General features: G+C 46.9%; 1 protein-coding gene across 1 annotated transcript in view; it reads left to right on the forward strand.

Moving 5' to 3' along the window:
• Positions 1-26,143, forward strand: part of SUZ12 (SUZ12 polycomb repressive complex 2 subunit) — an 819,404-nt gene that overhangs the window by 599,043 nt on the left and 194,218 nt on the right. Inside the window, exons 11-12 of the mRNA XM_085617193.1 lie at positions 4,228-4,319; positions 18,586-18,729. Coding sequence (XP_085473319.1) covers positions 4,228-4,319; positions 18,586-18,729 — 236 coding nt within the window. The remainder of the gene's footprint in view (positions 1-4,227; positions 4,320-18,585; positions 18,730-26,143) is intronic.

Below are 26,143 nucleotides of genomic sequence, written 5' to 3' on the forward strand. Positions count from 1 at the left end.
TGTAAACACCAAGACTGTGGCTTGTTCAAATTGAGTTGTGGAAAGTAAATTTTATTTAAGACATTTAATTGAAGAACTTTTTCATTATGCATTTTTCCAAATCACGTTTTTATCAAAGAATAAGTCTTCTATGTTTATTTCCAGTGACGCAGTGTTTTGCTTTTAAATTGTACTACCAGATATGTGAGCAAGGTGTAGTGTGGTGGCCGAAACGCATTATGGTTGACTGATAATAAACTTGATTGAACACACTATCTGAGCTGTTCCTGATTTGGCACGGAAAGTTTGATATCCCGGAAACATGCTGCCTCTGATTTTCTGATGCCCCTTTCGTTGTGGTAGCTTTGCCTGTGACAGCCATTACAAATGGAAGGTGTGTGTGTATATATATATATATTTAAAGTTCATGAATGGTTTATCTTGGTAATATTGCCAAAATAAACAATTCAAGAAGAAATTCTTTTTAACAGCCTTCAAAAATGCTACATTAGCAAGTTGGTACATTCACTTTTTAAATGCAAAATAAACTCTCCATGAACAACGGATACTGTGACAAACTTTCACAAACCTTTTTTTATATAAATGTTCTGAGAAAATAGGCTCGATGTAGCGTGAAGGGCTGGGGAAACTGCTTTTGCTCTCTGTGAAGGAATAGCATACCACCAGTTTCTCATAAAGCCCTGTAGCTGGCAGTTCAGCCATTTTTGTTCTGGCTCCTACTGGCACAATCCTGGAGCTCTGAGCTGAACCTTCTTAATGTATTTTGTTCTTGGAAACAATCCCAAACCTTGAAAAAACATCTTCGCTCAACATCTTCATGGACATAAATTATTTCTTTTTTTTCTGGTAGAAAAATACAAAATGGTCTAGCAACCAGGTATGCCAGCATTATGCCCCTACGTTTGCGTTTCAGGGCCGTGAATGCACACTAATTAGGGATCCTTTGAGTGCTGAGAAGGCTGTTGACCTTTTTGGCCGAAGCATGTAGGCAGATGGATGCATGAAAGTTTCATAAGATCTCACTGAATAAAGGAGAAGTATTTTGGGTATACCTGAAGAGATTTGTAAGCCTCTGGATCCCTGTATTCATCCAACTGAATTTATCTTAGTACTCTGGATGTTGGTTGTGTCCATATGGGCGGTATTCATAAAATGTGAGGGGGTTGTTCTGTTGCAATATCTTTGGATGGTTGAGACCTATTAAGAGGCAATTCCTTACTTCCCTGCACACCAGTATTGTGCCTCTCTAACATAATACACCTGCTATGGGAGTTCCTCCTTTATCCCTATGCAGACCTATAAAAGTATTGAACCATGCAAAGTGGTTAATACATTTGCTGGTCTATATTATACAATGCATAATGAGGGTGAAACGTTTATGGCCATAGAAAATGTTTGAAAAACTTCTGCAGGAAAATAATCCCAATATTTAAAGCAACAATAAATTGGCCAATCCTCCTTGGTATTAGGCGATAAACATAAAATAACAAGCATTTGCAATGCAATAGGTCTCGCATTTGCGAGATTTTGTGCTATTGGCATTGTAAATGACAATGCCTTTTATTATTGTATGTTTTTTGAACATTTAAATAAAAGTCATTGTCATTTACAAAGCCAATAGCACAAAATCTCGCAAATGCGAGGCCTATTGCATTGCAAATGCTTGTTTTTCTTGGCGCCTACCCACGTTGCCTCGAAGGCAGCGGGTCTTGGAATTCCTACGGTGCGTCGCTGTACTTTTAAAGTTTTAATTGTATCTCTGCACATAGCTGTAATTCGCTGCTTCGGCTGTATTTTAATGTCAAGAGGAGTTAATAAATGGGTAATTGAGAAGGCTACACTAAAAAATAGAAATGGCAACAACATGCGTGGACTAAGGCTCAAGAACTAAGCATAAAGTCAGCAGGGAGCTCTGAAATCTAATCCGCCACCGTGCTTTACCAGCTTGCCCACACTGACAGAAAAAGAAATGCTCTCCACATAGAGGCAACCTTCCTGCGCATCTAACATTGCAAACTAATAAAGAACAATATGGAACTGCTTGCAGCTAAAATAAACATCGTAACAAACCACTCCAGGACTCGCAAGATAGATCCAATAGCCATAGAACTAGCAGCTTTAATACCAGCCAATCCCACGAGAAGAAGCATAGAACCAATCTAAAGGCACCACACTTTCTCCGCCCCTGATAGAATACGTGACCACTTTTTTGATTGGTTACGAGTGTTAGCGTAAACTGCTGTGGCTCTGATCATTTGTAAAGCTTTCTGGTGTCTGAGATCATGTTTGCGCTATATAAAGCTGTAGCAATAAATGGCATTTGTCTTATCTTGTGAACCTTGAAGCACGAATTCAGGCCTTTGGGATTCAAAATTGTGAGCTGCCTGTTGCTCAGAGGTATGAGCAATGAGTACTACACCCACTGAGCTATCTTTCTAGCTTTACAGTGGGTGCTGGTGCTTTTCTTTTTTATTAACAAAGACTGTGTCAGTTGTCATGTGTATCGCGCTGTTGTATACATACATTCCAGGCAGCCAGCATGAAACTGAGCATGGTAAAGGAGTGGTTGACCGAGTGAGTGTCAAGCGATGTTTTGTCCGAAGGTCACTCCAGCACGGAGGCGGCACGCGATTTGCATGAAACCACACCTTTCCAGCTTCTCGCGTTCTGCAGGTTCATTGACAGGAAGACACCACCTCTTTGGACGTCCGGTTACAGGACAGACTCCTCTGTGGGCTTTTTATTGCAAACAAATGACCGCAATTCTTCCACCCGGAATTGCAATGTGATGATACCGCGAGTAGGGGCAAACCGTCACCAAGTAGCTATTGGGTACAAGTAAAAATCGCGCGCTAATGTCACATAAACAGGGAGACAGATTTGTGTTAATTTGTCCGACTGCACCCTCTTGAGGTGAGATACGTTTCTGCAATGTGTGAGAATTAAAACGAGCATTGGCCGCACTGCCGTGAAAGTGATCGCGGGCTGTAAGAGTGCCTGCAAGCGATGCACTTGATGAGCCATGATGAGAGAGGAAAGCCAGATGGCGCCTGTGCTCGTAACTGTGTGCTTAACCGCATGCTCTAGGCCACACTAAGCTGTGGTCGGCTTTTTGAAGCCCACTTACTAAAAGTCTCGCCAGATCAGCGCATGCGCTTGCTCAGGCGAGACCTAAAAATCAAGTTTCTTCTTTCTACACTACCCATTTTAGACACTAGCACGTTTATATAAATTAAACCTAAGTGCAATTGTTAATTGCTGGCACTGGAATATCAGTCTACACTATTTATTTTTGAGATTTCTCCCAAATACTTTCTGGAAAAAATTAGGATGCATAATTACTGTATTTTACAAATTAAAAACCCACTTACTCAGAACATATTTCGTCTCATGGCTTAAATCCATAAATTCCACCTTTGTTAATGAAATGTCTTTGCAGCAGTTAACACCATAACATAAAATTGTAAATATATAATATTCCACTGAAATCGTGGAAATGCATTATGTAATCTATTTGGTTTGGAAAAGAATTGTGTTGAGTCCTCTATGAATTTTAGAGACTTGAGCAATTATGCCACGCTCTCCATAAATATTTCTCTAAAATCCCGCTTGTTTGAGATAGGATTATAGTAATTGTCTAGCATCTTAACAACTTTTCCACAGTAGTTAATATATTTTAGAAACATTAAATACACTCCACAGATTCTGCAACTCCACAGATTCTGCAACTTATGTTTGTTACCTTCATCTCACTGATGAAATCTCATGTGTATAGTACCATCTCAAGCAGGTTGTAAGAGGCTTTCTTACCAGCCACACTTTCTATTGACCAATGCTCCCTCACTACGTTGCACAATTCTATGACATCTAAGACGTACACAACACACTTTCCCATCCCTTGTCTTGCAGTTACCACTCAAACATATTCAGGGTTATTGCAGCTTCCTTCTAAATCGCTGGCAGTTTTATCCAGCTTCTTATTTCGATATGTCTGAAAGATTCAGGTAGTAACATTGTTCATTCTTTTTGATTTATTGAAAGTATTTAACAGAACTCAGAGTTTTATACTTTAACAATTTTAAGAATAACAAAATTCACCAGCAGGTTAGTTATTAGACATTGTTACAACTTGGCTTTTGGAATAGCTATTGCAGTGATTATCAATTAGTTCATGTGAGTATGACAAGCTAAAATGCACACTTAACATAGGAATTACTTTTATTACAGCTGTGAAAGAACCATTATCAACAGAACTGCAAACAAGAAAAGAGAGAGAATTTTCAAATGAACCTCGACTAAAGTGTCGGATATTTTACCAGGTACTGCGATCTAAACAATGGTGTAAAGCACATGAAAGTGTATTGCTTAGCAGTTAAACCTTTCCTCTTTCTATTAACATTGAGCAATGACAACTTTTTCCTATTTGTAGGATGTGTTATTTAATTGTATATCTTACCACTTTTACTACTTAGTTCTTGCATGCTGTGGAATGTGAAGAGAAGTGGTTGATTTAATCTGTATTGGTCATCTTTTGGCAACAGTGCATACTGTTTTTATATAACATTGACGTCTTGGTGTTGCTAGCTACTGCTCTTCACAATAAATTCTATTTTAAGTGATAACAGTTGTCTTCTGTTAAATGGCATTCATCCACTCTCCTTTTAGTTTGTTGTAAATGGCCCCTCGACTGAAACCTGATTAAAGAGCTCACTTATTTCACATTGTGCTAAATATGTTAGTTTATTTATGAACACTGGCTCCGAGGTATGCACATGCTTTCACATACCAGAATGTTCACTGTGCTGAATGATAGATTTGCGAATGGATGTGCAAATGTTTATGCTACATGAGAACTAATAGGAGACATTGCAAATCTTCCTTTTGCAAGGTGCCACAAAACAGCTGCCTGTTGAATGTTAATTCCCTCAACATTAGCAGCAGCAATCCTCACACAGACCATAACAATAGTCGGGCTGGAGTATAATACACTCGGTTGAGGTACTTGAAGTGTACCAAGCAGTGGCATCCAGTCAGTGACATCGTGCGAACTACCGGACAACAGTGTCCCATTGAGTGTTGGTGATGGTTATGCCCAGGTTCTCTTCCCTGTCGAAGCGAACCTTCACTGCAACAAGCTGCCGGGCTCCTTGCAACTGGGCAAATAACGTTGCAACCGCACGCATGTGGAAGGACACCTGCAGTAAGTATGTGAGTGCAGGCAATTCAGGGGTTCTGATAGTGTTATCTAAAAGGGCCCGTATTGTGTGACGTGCTCTGTAGTACTGGAACTGCACAAATATAGTAGGTGCGTCACGCCAACCAAATGCCAATCACGCAGTACTCCGGCTTCAGAAAAATCACCCATACACCGAATGCCTAGTCCTCGCAGGGCCTCCACAGCTGCCTTCTCCTGTCCCAGTGGAATCAAGAGGCACCACTGCAAAGGGAGTTGTGGAGAGTAAAGCAGGGGCCTGGAATTTGTGACCATTGTCTTTTTCCAAAGACATTGTGCAGTGTCTATGGGGTCTAGGATAGGAAATCGATGCACTGGTCTGCTGAACAGAAATTCGGGCAATGTTAAAGGGGATGCTGCATCCCTCTCCAGCCAGAATTGGGCCAGGTCTGCTGGGCGGTATATATCAGTAATAGGCAAAAGTGCATTGTGCTGCTCTGTAATAGGCTTCAAAATCTGAAACATTCAGGCCCCCCATCTTGTAAGTCAAAGTAAGCGTATCCTTTCTCATGCGCGGCTGTTTACCCGTTCATGCTAAGCACGACAGCAGGGTGTCCATTATTCGATAGACCACACCCCTGACAGTATGGGGATATATGAACCGAAAAAGAAAGTGAGGTAACACAACCATCTTGATGATGGCTGTTCAGCCATAAAAAGAGAGGGGTAATCGGATCCAGCAATCCACTACTTCAGGGAGGCGGTGCATTGCCCTATGTAGTTTTCACGCATCACAACCTCTGTGTCTGTTTGAATTTGAATGCCCAGATAGCACACCGGTTTGCTCGTCCTATTGACTTGTACTCCATCTGTATTATTGTTGTGGCAGCAGTGGGGGGAAATATAAGGGACTTGTCCCAGTTAATGCACAATCCGGAATTACCACTGAAAAATCCGGAATGGCCACTGAAAAGAACAACCTCCTGGAGAACTGGTGACAGATTGAGGTCTGGCTCCCGAACATACAGCAGCGTGTCATCTGCATAGGTAGACACTATTACGTTGTAATGCGGGAATCTAATGCCTCGGTGCACAAGATATTCCCGCAAAGCACAGGCTAAGGACTCTGCCATGAGCACATGAAGCCGCGGAGATAAGGGGCATCCATGATGAGTACCCCTTGTAATAGCGATTGGAGACGTCACTCGACCGTTAATTTGTAATCATGGCATTGGATCTTTACAAGGCCCTGCACCAGTTTCTGGAAGATGTCACCTCTACCCACACACGCCAGCATGAATCCCTATTCAACACTTTTTCTTTATCTAAAAAGACTGCCGCCGCATGCACCTCTAGATTAATGCAGTAGAAAGTACCAAAAAGAGTGCGGAGGTTGCACGTGAGAGATCGACTGGGTATAAAGCCGGACTGTTCAAGTGCTACAATTTTAGAGAGTAGGTGCCCAAGATGATTAACTAAGATCTTCCTGTCAACGTTCAATAACGACAGTGGCCGATAAGATTTGCCTGGTTTGAGCAGGGTGACGAGTAAGGCCTCTCATAGTCAGAGACATACAACCGTCCCGCAACATTTCCTTGACTAAATTAACCAAGTGGGGCACAAGCCTATCTTGGTGTCCCTTGTAAAAGGCGAGAGTCAGCCTTCACGCTTGGCATATCCTTTAGCACAGCAGTAATCTCAGTGGGTCAAAGGGGCACCATAAGCCTCTCCCTGAGCGTTTCCGTCAACCATGTCATGGTAATGTGGGTCAAATAGTCCATTGTGGTGTGTTTATCATATGTGATTCGGGAGGTGTATAGGTCGGAGTAATATCGACGAAACCAATCTGTCACCTGGTTGGTCCCATGGAGAGGCAAGCCCTGCTTGTCAATAAAGGACAGTATTTTGCTATTTTCGTGGTTAGGTCGATCAAGTGACACCAGGGTAGTGCCCAGCCAATCCATAATGTCTGGCCTACACGTATTTACCTCAATCGCTGACTTTATTTTGTGCTAGGTCAAGGTATTCCTCTAGCTTTGCCTGATAACTCCCAGCAGCTTCCTTTCCTCTGTCTCCCTCTGAGCGCGCTATAGTTCAGCCAATTGCGTATCCAACCGCTTCAATCTGTCTCGGATAGAGTGGAAAACACCTGCGTGCTTGGAAATGAAGATCCCGCAGATATAAACGTTGAACACCTCTCAAATATTAACATATGTATCCTCAGATCCTAAGTTTATGCAGAAGTATTTATTGCCTGGGCCAGTGAAATACTGCATCAAGCAGAGAATATTGCGGGAAGCGCCAGGGGAAAGCACGAGGGCGTGGATCTTCCAGTACCAGCTGGACCAGAGAATGATCTGAATAAGTGCTGGGCAGGTAGCTACACCACAGAATCCCAGATAAGAGGCTGTGTGAGGTAAGCCAGTAGTATATATGAGTAATACCTGCCCTGTGGCGAGTAGTGCCTTCAGACATCTACCAGCCCAGCGTGCTCTGCAGTTGCTAATATTGCTCGGGCAGCAGCTTATGGGTGCCGAGGTAGGCCCCATGAGTAGTCCAAGGCAGGCAACCGAATGCAGTCAGTCACAGCCCAAAAGCTGTGGCAGATCACTGTAGCGGGTTAACTTGGCTATCAACATGTGATAGGATTGCGGGTCATCATAGTTTGGGGCATATACCCCCACTAGCAGTACAGACTTGTGTTCGATGTGACACATGGAGACAGACACTACCTGCCATTACCCCTCTAACCAGAAGTCACAGGAGGGCCACGTACGCTCACCCGATAGCTGATTCACAACCTAGGGCGATGGGGGCCCAGACCACAGTTGCCAGTTCAATGACCTGGGAGCACTTCTACGCAGTGATCCTCAGGTAGCCCAGTAACTTTTTACCAATTTGAAGAGTTGCAGAATGAAAGCAGGGAGGCTAAGCCACAGAGTCTGGACGGGTGCAGGTTGTGAAAGGGCAGAGCGGTATGATGACAGTGGGTCAGTGGCAGCGATTACAGTTTTAGTGTAGCGCAAAGTTATACTGGTCACATAGCAGCTATTAGCCGATAAGTAGTATCCCCCAGGGCACACCAACGGGTCCAGATCTCCTTAATGTCAGGAACCGTTGAGGCTGCAGCATGATGACCATCCCCAAGTCGGGCTTCAGCAGAGGCCCAGGCCACCCCAGCCAAAGCTCTATGACCCAGAGGGACCACGGTGTCAATCGCTCCTCACTGGTGCAGTGGAGTGCTTCAGCGCAACAGTCAGTCTCATGTGGGTCACAGGCAGCCCGCATGAAGAGGGCCCAGGCAGTCCAGGCCAAGCCCTACACCCCGCCTCCAGTCCAAGAAGGCCTCGGGTCGTACCGCCACAAATCGTGCCGCAGGCGTGCGCGTACCCGGCTCGATCACCAGGCCTCCACACAGGTGTCATGGCAACCAGCCCGGGTGGACCCCACGATCAGCGCAGATCCAGGCGCTGTGCGGTTTCAGCTCCCCAGGGCTGAATCAGATGCTGATCGCTGCCACGAGGCAGGGAGTATCCAGGGGACAGCTGGTCAGCTGCCCCCAAGGTGTGTAGATACCAGCAGATGGCTAAGCTGGGAAAGGGTTGATGCGAGTGAAGGCGAAGGGCAGCCTCCCAAAGGCCTCCGGCTCCAGGCTCCGCACCTTCATTTCTAGCAATAAAATTAAGTGGCCAAGCTTGCTCATTCCCAGCTACCCTTTTTGGATGAGCAACGTGACTCCATGATTTGCATTAAGTTACCAGTACAAGTAATGACCTCATTAATACACTAGCAGATTAATTATCCTTAACTTATAAGCATTATGAAGGTGAGCTTCTGCAGCCTGGAGAAGGATAAAAGATTATGACAATTTTTGGAAATACATAGAGGTATTAAATATATTGCTTCAGAATGATCTTACTGTCACAGATGCACTACCGCTTTAATACCATGCCTTTATCTGTTCCTATAGATATTTTAAGAAATTGTCCTCATTGTTGACTGGCCTAGGGTAATTAGGCTGACAGTAAAACAAAAATAAATGTAACAGTGGAATCTTTGCAATATTATATCAGAAAGAAACAGTTATAGATTCCTTACCTTAGAATCACCCCCACGTGTCAGACTGGATCCGGAAAGTTTTTTCGTCTGCAGTACCTCTGCGCGTTGGAAGGTGGCGTCGGTCGACTATGCGTTCGTCATCAGCGTTGTGGTCCCCGGAATGACGTTGCGGTAGCTAGATAGCCACCGCCCTCGTGCGCTGACTTCGGTTCTTTTTGACTGACTTTTTCTCGACATTTGTCGAAATAGTTTTTTGATTCCATCGAGGGGTGCCCGGCTTCAAGGGCTGTGGTTCCAGTAACCGGCTGATGTCGGTGACGGACCTGTACCACGTGTGTCATCAACTGCCTGGAGCACGGCCCCAAGTCGTGCTCCGACTGCCGGACCATGACCCGAAGTCTTTGCGAGAACGGTCTTGAAAGCCGCAGGGTCCCCTTGGATCCAGGCCTGGATCCAGATCAGCGTCGGTCGACCTTGTTACGCAACCGGCATCGGTTGTGTCCCCAGCCGATGTCGACCGCGACCTCCACCTCGAGATAGAAACGGAGTCCGACTGACGCCGGATCCGACGCCGACTGGTACTTTTGTGCCCCTATTCTACCCTGGCTCTTTGAGACCAGATTGTCAGCCAGAGGAGGACTGGGAGGGGTCTGGGGACCCTTTAACCGACCAGTTGGCTTATTAACAGGACTGGAGAGAGGAACTGGGGAAACCCAGTGGTCTGGATACCTAACCAGACCGTGGCATGTTGTCTCCTCCTACCGTGGCTACGGATAAGAGAGCAAAACCAAAGGGTATGATGGACGGAGTGTTGAACATTGCAAGCACTCGCCCCCAGTCAACTGATCTGGGTTTAATCCATCATCATTCTTTAGCTCACTCCGCCACCCCAGTTCAGACATGGCCATATGCAAATCAGTCTGACCCTGTGCCTCATGGGAACAGTTCAGCCAGAACTGCCAAGCCATGTCTTCCCTGGACCGGAAACAAGCATCCTGGGACTGATTTCTTTCTAAGAAGAGAGCGTCATACGCAGAGGTGTTGTGTAGGGTGGCCGAGGCTCTCCACCTCGAGCTACCTACGGTGGCAGCCAGGACTAACCTCTTGACAGATGTCCTTCAACCGGCAGTGAGCTCTTCAGAGCCCCTGCTGCCGTTTAATGAAGCCCTCACGGACTTCCTTTAGGGCACCTGGTCCGGGCCCAACACAGGGGCTCCTGTGGACAGGATGATTGCCAGACGCCACCGCCCGGCCCCAGACGACCCCACTTTACTCTCCCAACACCCCACCCCTGAGAACTTTGTGTTCCAAGCTTCCACTTCCAAAGAAACATTCCCTAACGCACCACCCAATAGGGAATCCAAAAAGCTGGACCACCGTGGTTAGAAAATGTTTTCTTCCTCTAGCTTGGGACTGCGGTCGGTAAACACTGCATGTCTGTTGGGCCGTTACACCCACTCTGTGTGGGATATGGTGGCACAGGTGCTGCCCCAGTGCCCGGAGGAGCCCTGGGCTGTGCTCTCCCGTGCAGTTGCCGAGGAGAGAGACGCAGCGAAGTTTACCATCCGTTGTGGGATGGATACCGCCGACTTTCTAGGCATTATGATTTCCACGTCAGTAGCCCTTCGTCGCTACGCCTGGATGAGATCAACTGGCTTTTCGGGGTATGTCCAGAACACTTAGATGGACAGGCCCTTTGATGGCCGTCACCTTTTTGGCAACAAAGCGGACAATGCTCTAGAGCGTTAAAAGGACTCACGGGCTACGGATAAGTCCTTGGGCCTCTCCAGCCGCCCAGCGCAGTCTGCTTTTCGCCCTTTTCGTGGCTACGGAAGTGTGAGAAAGTGCCCTCTTTCTTGCATGGTATGCCCCCACTTTTTGCTGAATTGCTGATGTGCTTTGACTGAGTGTGCCCTGGGCTCCTGCCAATCAGGTACCCAGGGCCTGTGTTCCTTCCCTAAAACTGCATTGGAGCCTAAACCCAATTGGCATCTCTGGCCACATGTCAGCCCCTGGTAAATGGTACCATAGGTACCCAGGGCACTGTGACCAGAGAAGGCCCCTAAAGACTGCAGCACTTATTGTGCCACACTTAGAGGCCCTGTATCCTGACACACACACACTGCCTTTCCTGACACACACACTGCCTTTGCAGGCTGAGTGTCTGGGTGCAGAACAAAGTGAAGAGACAACATGGCACACATCCCTGTGTGCCATGCCCACAAACCACTGCCCTGGCATACATCAGTCACACCTCTAGCTGGGTGCCCTATGCTATTGGTGAGGGTACAGGTGCATGAGCCCTGTACCCCTACCGTACCCAGGTCCATTCCTGTGCCCTGTAAGTGCAGTGCTGCCACTAAGAGTATATGGTGCTAGGAGGTTGCCATTACGAACTCCACAGCACCATAATGACTACACTGAAGGCTGGGAAGTTTGGTATCAAACTTCTCAGCACATTAAACCCACACTGATGCCAGTGTGGGATTTACTGTGAAATACACCACAGAGGGTATCTTAGAGATGCCCCCTGAAAAACGACCAACTTCCAGTGACCTGACTGAGTGGCTGCGCAGGCTGCCACCACCAGACATGTTTCTGGACCCCTGGGTCGAGAGCCTGCTGCTCTCAGGGGCCTGAAACAATGCACATCCTGAGACGAGGTGCCAAGCCTCCTCCCCAAGGATGGGCAGGGTTCACGAAGGAGAAGATTCAAAGGCATGCTGCCTTTGTGAGTCTCTCCAGACCATTTGCTGCTTTCAGCAACAGGTCCCCACTGGTTAAATACCCCCCCCCCCCCTCCACCCCCCTCCCCCTCCCCCCTACTTTGGGCAGGAAAGACAAGTGAGGAAGAGAGGTGTGCCCACCTCTGCCAACTCCACCCCTCAGGTGGGGGAGGCGAGGTGAAGCACAACCTTGAGTCCCCGCCATCTTAAAAATGGGGGGGACCCAGCCACCCAGGGACAGGCTCCTGCCCCCCTCCCACTGGAGTGGCAGAATAGGGGGTGTACCCCCAGGGAAGGGACCCATTGGACCCTGCCCTTTACCTATTTGTAACGCCCCTAAATTTAGTATTTAGGGGCACCCTTAACCTTCCTTCCTCAGATCCAGCAACCACAAGAAAAAGAAGAAAAGGACGAAAAGCCTCTAACCTGCTCCTGCGAAATTCCGGCGTGTCCAGCGGCCAGCAACCTCATAAACCCTGGAGGACCTGCCTGCCTTCACTTTCCAAGCTGTTTCTCCCATGAACACCGTACGTGTTTGAACTGCAGCTTCTGGTGCCAGCCAGGGACCGCGAATCCCGCACACTCTGCACCCGCTGAAAACGGCTCGAGGTTGAGTGGAGAAACACCACGAGGAGGTTCCCCCCGCCGCCGATCCTGACCCGAGATTCGACAACCCCTGACCTGCCTCCTGACGACGCCTGCAGCCTCAATCCAAAGAACCCCACACCGCAACCAGAGCGGGTAAGGTAATCCGACATCCCAAGGCACCCCTGCACCGGACGCCCCACGGCCTTGTGTGCCCAACCCAGCGGTGCCTAACCAACCTCCTACATCCCTACTTACCCTCAAAGGGGTGGTCACTCCTGGAAGATCCTCGTCCCATAGCCTGCAGTGTTTTTGTCCCAGAGAATCTCTATTGAATCCAACAGGGCACCCAACCTCAAAACAGCACCCTGCTCCCGGCTGCCCTAGCGCCGCTGAGGGTGCCCCCTTTGTGCTAACTTGCTCCCCAACTTGCCCTGAGCTTAACCCTAGGAGCTTTGCTCCCACAACCCTGTGGCCTGCTTGCCAGCCGCCACCAACCTGAGCCCCCCTATCCGCCATAGGATAACATTGGGTCTCAACACTCTGTACCCGGCCACCCGAGTGCGGCTGAGGGTGCAACAGCAGTGCATCACTGACCCTCGGACACCCCTGAGTCTAACCCTAGAACCCTAACTCAAAAGACCGATTACTTACCTTGAAACCGATAACTCATTTTTCCTCATAGGATAACATTGACACTTTTTCTCCCAAAAAGTTTCTAAGTGTCGACTTTTGAAAACTACAAATATTCCTTAAAAATCAGCCGAATAACCAAAACGCATTTTTTCAACTGTTTTCAGGAAATTTCCCCGTGCCGAATCCCTGATCCAGCTCTGAGTAAGAAAAAGTATCGATAACATAACTTACCTGCTAAGTGAATTTCCTCCCATAGGACAAAATTGGTGATTCTATGTGAAAAAGTTTTTAAGTGTGAACTTTTGAAATGCAATAATATTCTTTAAAAATCGTACCTTTAACCAAAACGCATTTACTCAACTGTTTTCAGGAAATATCCCAGTCCTGTGTTAGCAAAAGTAATTAACTGCATTTTGCTTAAAAAGCCCATTCAATTTAATGTACTATACCTGCAGTGTGTTGCAAACTGCTTACTTAAAACTGTAACCAAAACCAGTACAAGTTACACTGCAATTTTGAACTGTGTTCATACAAGTAATTTACTTCTGAAAAGTATTTCTATGCTTACCTGTACCAGGCTTGCTTGGTTCTAGAAATAAACAGTATATTTTTTATACAAAACAATTAGCCTAGAGTTCAGTTCTTGAGTGTGTGAATTCATTTGCTGACTGAGTGTGTACATCAAATGCTTAACACTGTCCTCTGATACTGCCTTACTGCTCAACCAAGCTACCACTTTAGAGAGTAAGGTTCTATCTAACATTGGCCTGTGCCAAACCTCTGGAGACCCTTGGACTCTATACACCCTGTACCTCACTTTGGTGCAGTATATATGAGCCAGTTTCTTACAGGAAGGGGGCCCCGACACGTCCCACCAAGGCAGGGCCCCAGGCCGGCGTAAGTTGTTCAACCTCTGCGCGGCCGGGGACGTGGAACCAGCACCGTGGTTCTGGGAGCCAGCGGGCGGGCCAGTCCACCACAGCCCCCTCTGCAGCAGCCTCCAAACCCTCTTAGTCCAACCTTTCAGGGCCACCAAACGCCAGTGGGCAGCAGGATTCGCCATCACCTCCCCCACTGGCGCACCATCACGTCGGACAGGTGGGTTTTGCAAATAGTCCGAAGGGGCTACTCCCTCCCCTTTGAGACTACCCCTCCATCCATGCCACCTTAGGACCATTGCATATCGGAGGATCATCTGGCCCTTCTCCAACAGGAAGTTTCGGCACTCTTGGCCAAGGGAGCCATCAAGCGCATTCCTACCCTGGAATTAGGTCGTGGTTGCTATTCTTAACTACTTTCTGGTGCCCAATAAGGAAAAAGGCCTGCATCCTATCTTGGATCTCAGGAACGTCAAATGCTTCCTTCAGAACTAGATGTTCAAAATGTTGACGCTCGCTCAGGTCTTGTCTGCCCTTGACCCTGGAGACTGGATGGTAGTGTTGAACTTGCAGGATTCTTACTTTCACATCCCCGTCCTTCTGGCCCACCGGCACTAACTGCGGTTCACGGTAGGCCACAAGCACTTTCAGTTTATTGTGCTACCCTTTGGCCTTACCAGCCCCCCTCGGGTATTCCTGAAAGTGATTGCAGTGATCGCAGCTCATCTCCGCAGATCAGGGGTTCCAGTCTTCCCCTATCTCGACGACTGGCTGTTGAAGGCGGATTTGTCCCAGGCTGTCGTCTCCCACCTCCAGACTAAGGCCGACCTCCTGCATTCACTGGGGTTCTCCATCAACGTGCCGAAGTCACACTTGACCCTCTCTCAGAAGCTCCTCTTCATCGGAGCGGTTCTGGACACGACACCGTTTCGGGTTTATCCTCCCGAACAGCGAGCCTGGGATATTGGGGCTATGATTCTGATCTTTCAGCCTCTTTCCTGGGTTTTCGGTCAGGGTGACCCTCAGGCTGCTGGGTCTGGTGGCCTCCTGCATCCTGCTGGTAGACCATACCAGATAGCATATGCGGGCTCTGCAGTGGGACCTGAAATTCTAGTGGGCCCAACATCATAGGAACCTGTCCGATTGTGTCCAGATCGCGGAGGGCACTGCACACCAATTGCAGTGGTGGCTAACGAACCAGGATTGGTTCTATGGCATATCCCTCTCCCTTCCTCAACCAGAGTTCACAGTGGTGACTGATGCATCACTTCTGGGATGGGGCGGCCACATGTGGGAGGCAGAGATCAGAGGACTCTAGTCTCCAGCAGAACCTCAGCTCCACATAAATCTGTCAGAGCATAGAGTGATCCGACTGGCGTTGAAAGCCTTTCTTCCTTTTATCAAGACAAGGCTAGTTCGGTTTTTCACAGACAACACCACCGCCATGTTATATTGAAACAAGCTGGGCTGTTGGGGTTGTGGAACCTGTGTCGATGCCGTGCTCCTCAAAATATGACGAACACTTGGGCATTCCCCTGGTGGTTCAAGATCTGGTGAGCTCTATGAATGGCAGAATTAGCTGTCAATGCCTCGTATATCATGTATGGCAGCTCCATCCAGAGGTGGGGCAAGGTATCTTCAGAGATTGTGGAGAACCTTGGTTAGATCTATTCGCCACCTTGGTGAACTGCAGTGTCAGCACTTCTGGGCGCTGGAGTTTACAAGGCGACTCCGACTCGGAGACACCTTTTGTCTCGAGTGGAGCTCAGCCTTCTGTACTCCTTTACACCGAACCCACTCCTGCCCATAGTTTTCAAGAATATTAGGAACAACCTGGCCCAAATCATTCTTGTGGTCCCAGATTGGGCAAGGTGGGTATGGTATCCCAAACTCCTAGGCATGAGCATCGGTCCTCTGATCAGGGTGCCCTTTCTGGGGAGGATCCACTGTTGCAACAACAGGGCCAGGTCTTACATCCATAACTGTGCGCACACTGCCTTCATGCAAAGATATTGCGTGGCGGCAATAGAAACGTTCTGATCTACTAGCTGGTGTCTGTGATGTCATAATACCAGCCAGGCGTCCCTCAACCAAAAATGCACATGCCTGTTGCGACAAATTTGTGGCTTCGTGCACTACCAAAAGGTTTATTCCCCTTTCTGCACCTCTGTCAGAGGTCTTGTTACTTGTTCATTCATTAGCCCGGCAAGACTTTGCTTTGGATACAGTGAAAGGGTTTCTTTCGACCATATCAGTGTTCTTGTGTTTGCTGGATCAGCCCTCCTTTTTAGGTAACCTGTTCTGACTCAGTTCCTAAAAGTTCTACAACATCTGATCCCTCCAATAACCTTCATCATGGCCCAATGGCATTTTAATCTGATATTAACATTGATGTGCGTGCCCTTTGAGCCTCTCCACAACTGCCCTTTCCGCCTTCTGACCATTAAAACTCAATTTTTGCTGGCTATGAAATCAGCCAGGAGGGTTAGTAAACTGCGCACATTATTGTGCGGCGTCCATACAGGACGTTATTTTGACAAACTAGTTCTGCGAGCACATCCCTCTTTCCTGCCAAAAGTGGTGACACCCTTTCACGTCGGCCAGACCATCACACTGCTGACCTTCTTTGCTCCATTTCACCCTTTCAAAAAGGAGAGACTTCATTAACCAGACCCAAAAGTAGCTTTCTCATTCTACATTGATCGTACTAAAGAACACCTTTGAGGAGGGAGTTTGGGAGGAGGGCGTTATTAACTCTTCGTAAGGGTTCGCTGAAGTGAACACAGGAAAGGCTATGCAGAAAAGGGCGCTCTCATGATGATTGTACTCTGCATTAAAATCTATTCTGCTCTGGCCAAAAAACAGTGATCCCCACGCAGGGCTTGTGTGCTCATTCCACTGTGTTAGCTTGCAGAGTCCCAGTCCTGGACAGCTCTATGAGTGTGATGTGTGCATCACTGCACACATTTGCCAAGCAATATGGATCTGCCTGCTGGACATTCAGATCCATTGTGACAGGCCCTTTTCCTGTTCGATCCTCCAGGACTTCTTGGTCTAAATCTGTTTGCAGACCCACCTCCAGAAAGGTATTGCTTAGGTATCTATTCCAGGGTAAGGAATCGGCGGCTAGAAGTCTGTCAGATGAACAACTTACTTAAGGTAGCAACTTACCTTGTAGAGACTCTATCCAGCGGCAGATTAATTACAGATCCTCCTGGCTATGGCAACGGATTTCTCCATATACTGTAACACTTAGAAGGTCCTTAGTGTCTGCACAGAGGTACATAAGCAAGCTTTGTGGCTCTGCGCTTCTGGAATGGAAAGGTTGTGAAAAGTAATTCGTCAGCGGCTGGGGTTGCGCCTATATGGGCATCGCACACACCACTCTGTAACAGCTGACGCAGAGCCAAGTGACGCCACCTATCGACGTGCAGAGGTACTGCTCAAAAGGTTTCTGGATCCAGTCCGACGCCTGGGTATTATTTAAAAGTAGGGAAACTGCGGCTAGATATAGTATTTACTAGAGAAGTGTTACCGAAGGGAAGTACGTTTTTTTTTTTTTTTTTTTACGTTTGAGTGAGGAGAGAGGCCATGATACAGGAGAGGCGAAGCCGTAAGTGACCTGTATACATGGCTCATCCTGTGGTATTCATTAATGTTTACTTATTTTAACAACATATATTTAACTAAGGATTCAAGAGGTTTAATTTGAGCTGTGCAGTAAAATCACAATAAAGAGACAACATGACTATTAGGAGAGTTGTTTCTTCATACAAAGTAGCTGTTACATGCCAGCTGTGAGGCAGTAAAATGTTTTTCTACTGTCATTTTTGCTGCACAGCAGCAATGAACTCTTAATTAGACCTACGCTCTGTAGTAATAAATGTGTGTTTATTAGTACAGTTGCTCTAAATAATGTATTAGTAGACCATAATTATTTTCACCGCCACGGTGTGGCACAAACCTTTATTTGAAATTCGGGAAGATTTCAACAATTAGCATGAACAGAGGAAAAGCTGAAAGTAAATGGCCTGAAGGCTAGCTGTGCTTAGTAGTTATATAAACATATGATGCTAAAATGACTGAGGATTATGATCCTGGTGGCTGGAAACATTCCAACCATGTGAATCTATGAAAAATGTCCATGCAAGAGAACCAGAATAATATTTTAGTCTTCCTCTCTTAAATATTTGTAATTGTACTCGTTTCCCTAGCCTTGAACTTGACCATACTAGAGGTACTGCCTGTTTGTGTAGAAAACGGTATCAAACTTGGGACTATGTTGCTATGCATCGTAGTTTCAGCTGACAAGCTACTAGTTTCCAGGAAAGGATGAGGGAATCTAGCAATAAAGCAGTCAATTCCATTAAAATGTTTTCTCTTTTTGATTATGGGACCTGCATAGTTTCAATTGTATTTGCTTTTCTTTAGATAGAGCAACATTTATCAGTATGAATTATTTGAGTATGTTAGTGTGTTTTACTGCCTATGACCTATTTTATTAAGTAACTCTATTTTTCTGTCTTAGTTCCTATACAACAACAATACGCGACAACAAACAGAAGCCAGGGATGATTTTCATTGCCCATGGTGTACACTGAACTGCAGAAAACTCTACAGTTTACTTAAACACCTTAAACTCTGTCACAGCAGGTTCATATTCAATTATGTAGTAAGTATTTTTGTTCTATTTTATTTGCTTAAATTCGTCAAATTGTAATGGTGGTCATTCATGAATACTTTACATTGTGTTTTTGAAATATAGCAGTACAGTGCATATGCTGCTCTTTATTTTAATTACTCGTTCTTATAAATGGCAACGTTCGTTTAAGCTGCTTTTGGATGATTCAGATAGCGGAAGTGAAAACTACTCTATCAATAAAATGTAAGTTAATTTGCTAAAAAGTAGAATGAATAATTTATAAAGATGTGGAGTGTTGCTGTAGATAACCTGAAGGGTCTGACAATGGAGGAGACACCTTCAGATGTTATTTATGTACATCACATATTTGTTGAAAATCAACACTAAAGCATAGTTAAGTGGAGAAGTGTAGCTCACTGTTTAGAGGAGGCATACCCTGAAGCAGAGATCAGACCCAGGACCTGGGTTCGATTCCCGACGCGGCAGGGTCCAGAGCCCAATTGTCCATGGACTCGATAATTCTCGCTTCAGTGCCCACTCTAAGCACGAGTTCACACTATGCAGCTCTGGGCAACAAGCCTGCTTAATCTCCACAACGGCCCCCCGCGGCGGGATGCCTGGCTTTCACCTTGGGGATGCCCAGTACAGGTTATCTTACAGGGAAAAACCAGGACGGGTTCCCAATGCAAGCGCCAAGATGCCCGTAGGGTGATAGCTGCGCTCTATAAGTACATCAATCAATCAATCAATCAATCAAAACATTATGAAACAGCACTGGAAAAAAATGATGGGCATGTAACAGGACTCCAATTTATAAAGCAAGGTGAGGAATATTATTTGGTGCTATTACCACCAGTATATTCAAGAATAACATCCTGAGCTAGTTTAATCAATGCTTTTCATTTAATCCAGGATCATTTTGACCCTAAAGGCTGTGTATTTGGTGTAATCTCTGCATTCGCCACATTTCTACCTGCTGGTCTATCCAGATTTACCTTTTGTTTCCTTCTATCTTCACCCTTCATATATTCAGGTCAACCCCTTCTCTCTAAGATGCTGTTCTTTACCCTCTGCCCTCTATTGCTACCTGTACCCTAGTTTCTCCACCCCTACCTACACTCTAGTATCACTACCTGCAGTACAATATCTCTACTACCTCTACTGTAGTACAGCTCTCCCTGTTTGTGAGAAAGTGCCCTCTTTCTGTATGGTTGCCCCACTTTTTGCGGAACTGCTGTTGTACTTTGACTGAGTGTGCCCTTGGCTCCTGCCAATCAGGTACCCAGGGCCTATGTTCTTCCCCTAAAACTGCATTGAAGACAAACCTCAATTGGCACTCTCTGGCCACAGGTCAGCCCCTGGTAAATGGTACCCAGGGCCCTGTGACCAGGGAAGGCTTCTAAGGGCTGCAGCACTTATTGTACCACCCTTAGAGGTCCTGTACCTTTTTTAACTCATATACTGCATTTGCAGGCTGCATGTTTTGATGCAGAACAAAGTGAAGAGTCGACATGGCACACATCCCTGTGTGCCATGCCTACAACCTACTGTCCTGGCATAGATCAGTCACCCCTCCAGCTGGGTGCACTATACCAGTGGTGAGGGTACAGGTAAATCAGCCCTGTACCCCTACCGAGTCTAAGTTAATTCTTAGACATTGTAAGAGCAGTGCTACCATTAAGAGTATATGGTGCTGGGAGTTTGTCATTACGAACTCCATAGTGCCATAATGCCTGCACTGAGAACTGAGAAGCTTGGTATCAATCTGAACAGCACATTAAACCCTCACTGATGCCACTGTGGGATTTAATGAAAAATGCACACAGAGGGCCTCTTAGACGCCCACTGAAAAACGAAGCATGTCGCTGCTTTCAGGAACTGGCCCCCACCGGTTCTCACCCCTACCTCTGGCGGGAGAATCAGTGCAAAACCCAAGTGAGGAAGAGAAGTGTGCCCACCTTTGCCAACCCCACCCCTCAGGTGGGGAAGGCTAGGTGAAGCACAACGCCAAGTCCCCGCCATCTTGCAGATGGGGACCCTAGCCAACCAGAGTGAGGCATATGCCCCCCTAATATGCCACCATCTGGTGGGAGGAGGTGTACACACCCCAAGGAAGGGACCTATTGGTCCCAACCTTTATTTACCTGAAACGCTCCTAAATCTAGTGGGCACCCCGTACCTTGTTCCTCAGACAAGCAACGACCAAGAAGGAGGACAGAACAGCCGTGCCGAAGCTAAGAAAAGGAGGATGCCCACTGACTTGACGCAAGCCCTACCGGCCTGTCCCCACCTCAAACCTGCAGAAGTGAAACTCCAGTGTGTCCTGCAGCTAGCAACCTCAAGAACCCCGAGGACCTGCCCTGCCTTCCAAGGAAAAGACTTTGTATCCTGTGAACACTGGATTTTTCACCCACAGACTCCAGCTCTGGCAAAATCCAAGAGTCTGCACCACTCTGCACCCGTCGCCCACGGCCTGAGTTCGAGTAGCCCAACACCACGAGGTGGTCTCCCAGGCAATCCTGACCCGAGATCCAGTGATCCCTGACCTGCCTCAATCCTCCAGCTGACGCCTGCAGCCTCTACCTGGAAAAAAAACCCAGGAGCTGCTAAGAAGATCCGACCCTATAAGACAACCCTGCGCCCGAAGCCCCACTGCCTTGGGTGGCCTAACCGACGGGGTCTCGCCAACCCCCAGCATCCCAACTTACCTCTCCAAGTGGTGGCCGCTGCCAGAAGACGTTTGTCTCCAAGGCTGCAGTGTCTCTGCAAACCGGAGAATCCCCATTAAAAGTAACAGGGCACCCGATGCCAAAACAGACCCGGCCGCCCTAGTGCTGCTGTGGGTGTACCTTTGCAAACTTGAACCCCCATTTGCCCTGACCTAAAGTACAGGAGCTTAGCTCCTACAACCTTGTTGCCTGCTCATGAGCAGCCACCAACTGGAGGCCCCTATCCCCATTTGGGTAACATTGGGCTTCAGCACTCTGCACCCGGCCAACCTAGTGCTGCTGAGGGTGCTTTGAGAGTGCATCCTCGACCCTGGGAGACCCCTGAGTCTAACCCCAGAAACCAAAATCGCACAATAAAGTACTTATCTCTGAACCGATTACACTATTTTCTCCCATAGGATAACATTGACTGTTTTCTATGAAAAAGTTTCGAAGTGTGGAGTTGGAAAATCTATAAAAGTCTCTAAAACTGTATCAAAATAACCAAAACGCTTTTACTTGCCTGTTTACAGGAAATGTCCCAGTGTAGTATCCAGGTATACTACACTGTGCAAGAAAAGTAACCTGCAAAGTAATTTACATGACCTGCTATTGAAAAGTCATTCTAAAGTATATGTATAATATTTCAAGGTATTGCATTACCAGTAATTCTACTGTAACCAAACCAAAGTATATATATAAAACTGCAATTCAAAACTGTATTATTACTGCAAGTATAAATCACTTGCCCGTGCCAGGTTGCTTGGTTTCAGGAAATAAAATAACTAAAAGAATATTTTTATAAAAAACCAATTGGTCTGAAGCTCAGTCTTTGAGTGTATGCAATCATATGCTGATTGAGTGTGTACAACAAATGCTTAACACTACCCTCTGATAAAGCCTTACTGCTCGCCCACACCACCACAAATAGAGAGTAAGGTGCTATCTACTTTTACCTCTGCCTACCTTTGGTGTTCCACTGGACTCTGCACACTATACCTCACTTTGGTATAGTATATACAGAGCCAGCTTCCTACACTGTTCTGTTAGCTTTCTCCCTTCGTACTCTATCGCTGTCTCTTGCCTAGTTTCACCACACTTGTTACACCCTTTAACCCTTAATCCTAGTACTTACCCTCTTGATTACCCCCTACCTCTGTTTCTCCTTTCCCACTTTTTATGTCATTTTCTGGTTCCCCTTTTCAAGTGCCTTTTTGTGATGATGATTTCTCATTATTTGAAGAAAAGGTTTAGCCTCATTTTGGAAATTCTCCATAATTTAATTTTATAAGCTCAAAGTCTGCCAGACTGCTGATCTTCATTTTTGTCTCTCCGGAATGGGTAGCCCTTTCCTCATCTTTTACAGAAACAGTTTCTGTTTTTGAAGATGGTCTCATGGCTATCTTTAAGCTTCTTGAATTAGTGTCTCAAATTTGGTGGTATGATTACAGTGGGTATTCTATTAATGCCTATTCGATCTTTTTGATTGACACAGAATTAATCAGTGCAAGTACTGCAATGTTCTGCTGTATATTGCTTTCTAATTATTACTTCTAGCTGCAGATTCCCTCACCTCTTGAATACTCTCCCTGGTGCCAGACTGATCCGCAAAGCTTTTCTCCATAGCTCTTCTCAGAAAGTAGGTGGTGTCGGCTCAATTCGAAGCTAAAAGTGACATCCATGTGACATTGCCAACCCCTTAAAACACTCCCACTGTTTTCAGTTCCCTTTTTTCCATGCCTTTTTGGCTGGTTCTGGAGCTAGATTCTCCTCAAAACATTGCCATATCTAGTGCAAGGATGTCCACTTCAAAACTGTCAGGCCTTTAACCTTTTTATGATTGAGGGGCAATCACTGAACTACCTGTCTCCCAACATAGTTTGTCTGCTGTGCCTGGGTTCTGATCACAACTCTTAAGTCCTGTGAGTAGTGTAAAGGAATGCATCCTACACCATAAAATAGTGTGAATCTAAGCTCTTTATGGCTAAGGCCAAAGAAAGCAGTGGCAGATATAGATCTAGGCCCCATTCTTGGTCTCCAGCTTCATCTGAGTGGAGGTCATCCATTAAGACATACACGAAGAAAAAGCACCGCAGCAAACCCAAGTGAGGTAAGTCACTGAGACTACTCTCTGGCTCCTTGACAGAACCAAAGTTTCTTTGTGGATCCTTTGCCTGAGGAATCCTCGCCATCCGAGAGTCTGGCACTACTTCCCTGTGTTCTAGCTACACTGCTGTACCTAGACTTCCCGGCATTCCACCATACCTCATGTTAAGTTCTTCCTACATGTGATGGCTCCCTCTAGAGTGCCTTCTGGCTCCATAAGATCCATGGGGATACTAGAAGGGTTCACACCGGTGCGGTTTTCCTCTTTTTCAACCCCTTTCAGCTGCACCCTTGGTTGCAAAGGCAATTCTATCACAGCCTTCTCCTGTGCCGCAAACCCTGATCATAGCCCTGATGTCGACACTGGCTCCAGACCGGTCTACTGCCTGATCTCAACCTGCTTTGCTTCCCTTGACGATGGATGGGTATTTGGGCAAACCCCAATGCTTCTGTTCTGCTCTCAACTCTTGGCACCTGTACTTGAGTCCAGTAGGGAGTCATAATGCCTGTTGGAAGAAAAGGAGACACAAGAGCACCCCTCTTCGTATGATCTCTTTGCTGGAATCAGAACAGGAAGATCCTCAGGAGCCATTGCAAAACAGGACCTGACCGAGGCAGTGGAATTGATGCCTCACCAGGGCTGGAGTTTTTGGTCTCTGAGGGACTACTGCTTTTTGAAAAGGACTATGCTCTACCCATCCAAAAGTCTCCTCCCTGGATCCCTCCTCCCTGGTCAGACCTTTCAGGGAATGCATCACCCATCTGCAGCAAGACGTAGCAGCCTTGCTTCAGAATGGAGTTACGAAGTTGGTGCCAGAACAGGTGATTGGTCAAGGATGCTGTTCGCGATACTTCTTTGTTCCAAAGGAGGGTGGCAGTTTTCTTGCTATTGTGGACCACATGGTCCCGAATCTTTCTTTGAACAGAGGCCTTCAGAATGCTGTCCCTTGCCCTGGTTTTGTTGGTGCTCGATTTCGGAATCTTGATGGGCTCACTTGACTAACAGAACTTTTATCTTCTCATTCAGATTCTGAAGTCCTTCAGGAAGTACTTGAGATTTGTGTGTTCGACTCGTTACCAATTTGTGGTCCTTCCTTTTGGTCTGATGTTTGGCACCACAAGTCTTCACAAAGGTGATTGAGAAGGTTGTAGGGCCCATCTCTGGAGGTCAGGGATGACTAGCTTCTTAAGGCAAGCACGTGTTATAACATCTGCAGTCAACAGGATTCCTGCTGCACAACTTTAGTTTTTCTATCAATGTACCCAAATCTCACTTGGAGCTCTCTCAGCATATCCTGTCCATAGTAACAGTACTGAATACCACCTTGTGCTGAGCATTAACACCAGAACAGTGTGTGAGAGACACTTGTATATTGCGCTTCCCCTTCCAGGATGTGGTCCAGATTCCAGTCGTATCTTCTTCATCTGAGAGGATATAGGAGAGTTCCCCCTTTTGCATGGTTAACCCCCCCCCCCCCCTCCCCCCCCCCCCCCCCCCCCCCCCCCCCCCACCCAACACAGTTTTTGCCTGACACATGATGCACTTTTGATTTTGTGTGCCCTGGGTCACTTCCAATCAGATTCCCAGGAACTGTGTTCTTTTCCAAAGCTGTAACCACAATTGGCACTTTCCTGGCCACAGATAAGCCTCTTGTAAAACGTACCATGGGTACCAAGGGCACTGTGACCAGGGAAGGCCTCTAAGGGATGCAGCACCTATGAGGCCACCGTTAGAGGCCCTGTACCTTAACACCCACTGTAGGAAAGTGGTTTTCTGTTGTAGTAACACCCCCCCCCCCACACACACACACACACACACACACACACACACCCTTTTTGCCAGACTACTGATTGATCCCCAAAACTAACCCAATTGGCATCTCTGACCACAGGTCAGCCCCTGGTAAATGGTCCCACAGGTACCCAGGGCACTGTGACCAGGGAAGGTCTCTAAGGGCTGTAGCACTTAGTGTGCCACCCTTAGAGGCCCTCTACCCTGACACACACTGCCTTTGCAGGCTGCGTGTCTTGGTGCAGAACAAAGTGAAGAGTCGACATGGCACACATCCCTGTGTGCCATGCCCACAAACCACTCCCCTGGCATACTTCAGTCACCCCTCTAGCTGGGTGCCCTATGCCAGTGGTGAGGGTACAGGTGCATGAGCCCTGTACCCCTACAGTGCCCAAGTCCATTCATGGGCACTGTAAGTGCAGTGCTGCCATTAAGAGTATATGGTGCTTGGAGTTAGTCATTACGAACTCCACAGCACCATAATGGCTACACTGAAGACTGGGAAGCTTGGTATCAAACTTCTCAGCACATTAAACCCACACTGATGCCAGTGTGGGATTTAATGTAAAATGCACAACAGAGGGCATCTTAGAGATGCCCCCTGAAACTCGACCAACTCCTAGTGACCTGACTGAGAGGTTGCTTAGGCTGCCACCACCAGACAAGTTTCTGGACCCCTGGATCGAGACGTGCTGCTCTCGGGGGTCTGAAACAATGCACACCCTGGGACGAGGTGCCAAGCTTCCTCCCCCAGGATGGGCAGGGTTCACGAAGGAGAAGCTTCAAAGGCATATGCCGCCTTTGTGAGCCTCTCCAGACCATTTGCTGCTTTCAGCAA

The sequence above is a fragment of the Triturus cristatus genome, chromosome 7, assembly GCF_964204655.1.
Source record: "Triturus cristatus chromosome 7, aTriCri1.1, whole genome shotgun sequence".
Lineage (NCBI taxonomy): Eukaryota > Metazoa > Chordata > Amphibia > Caudata > Salamandridae > Triturus > Triturus cristatus.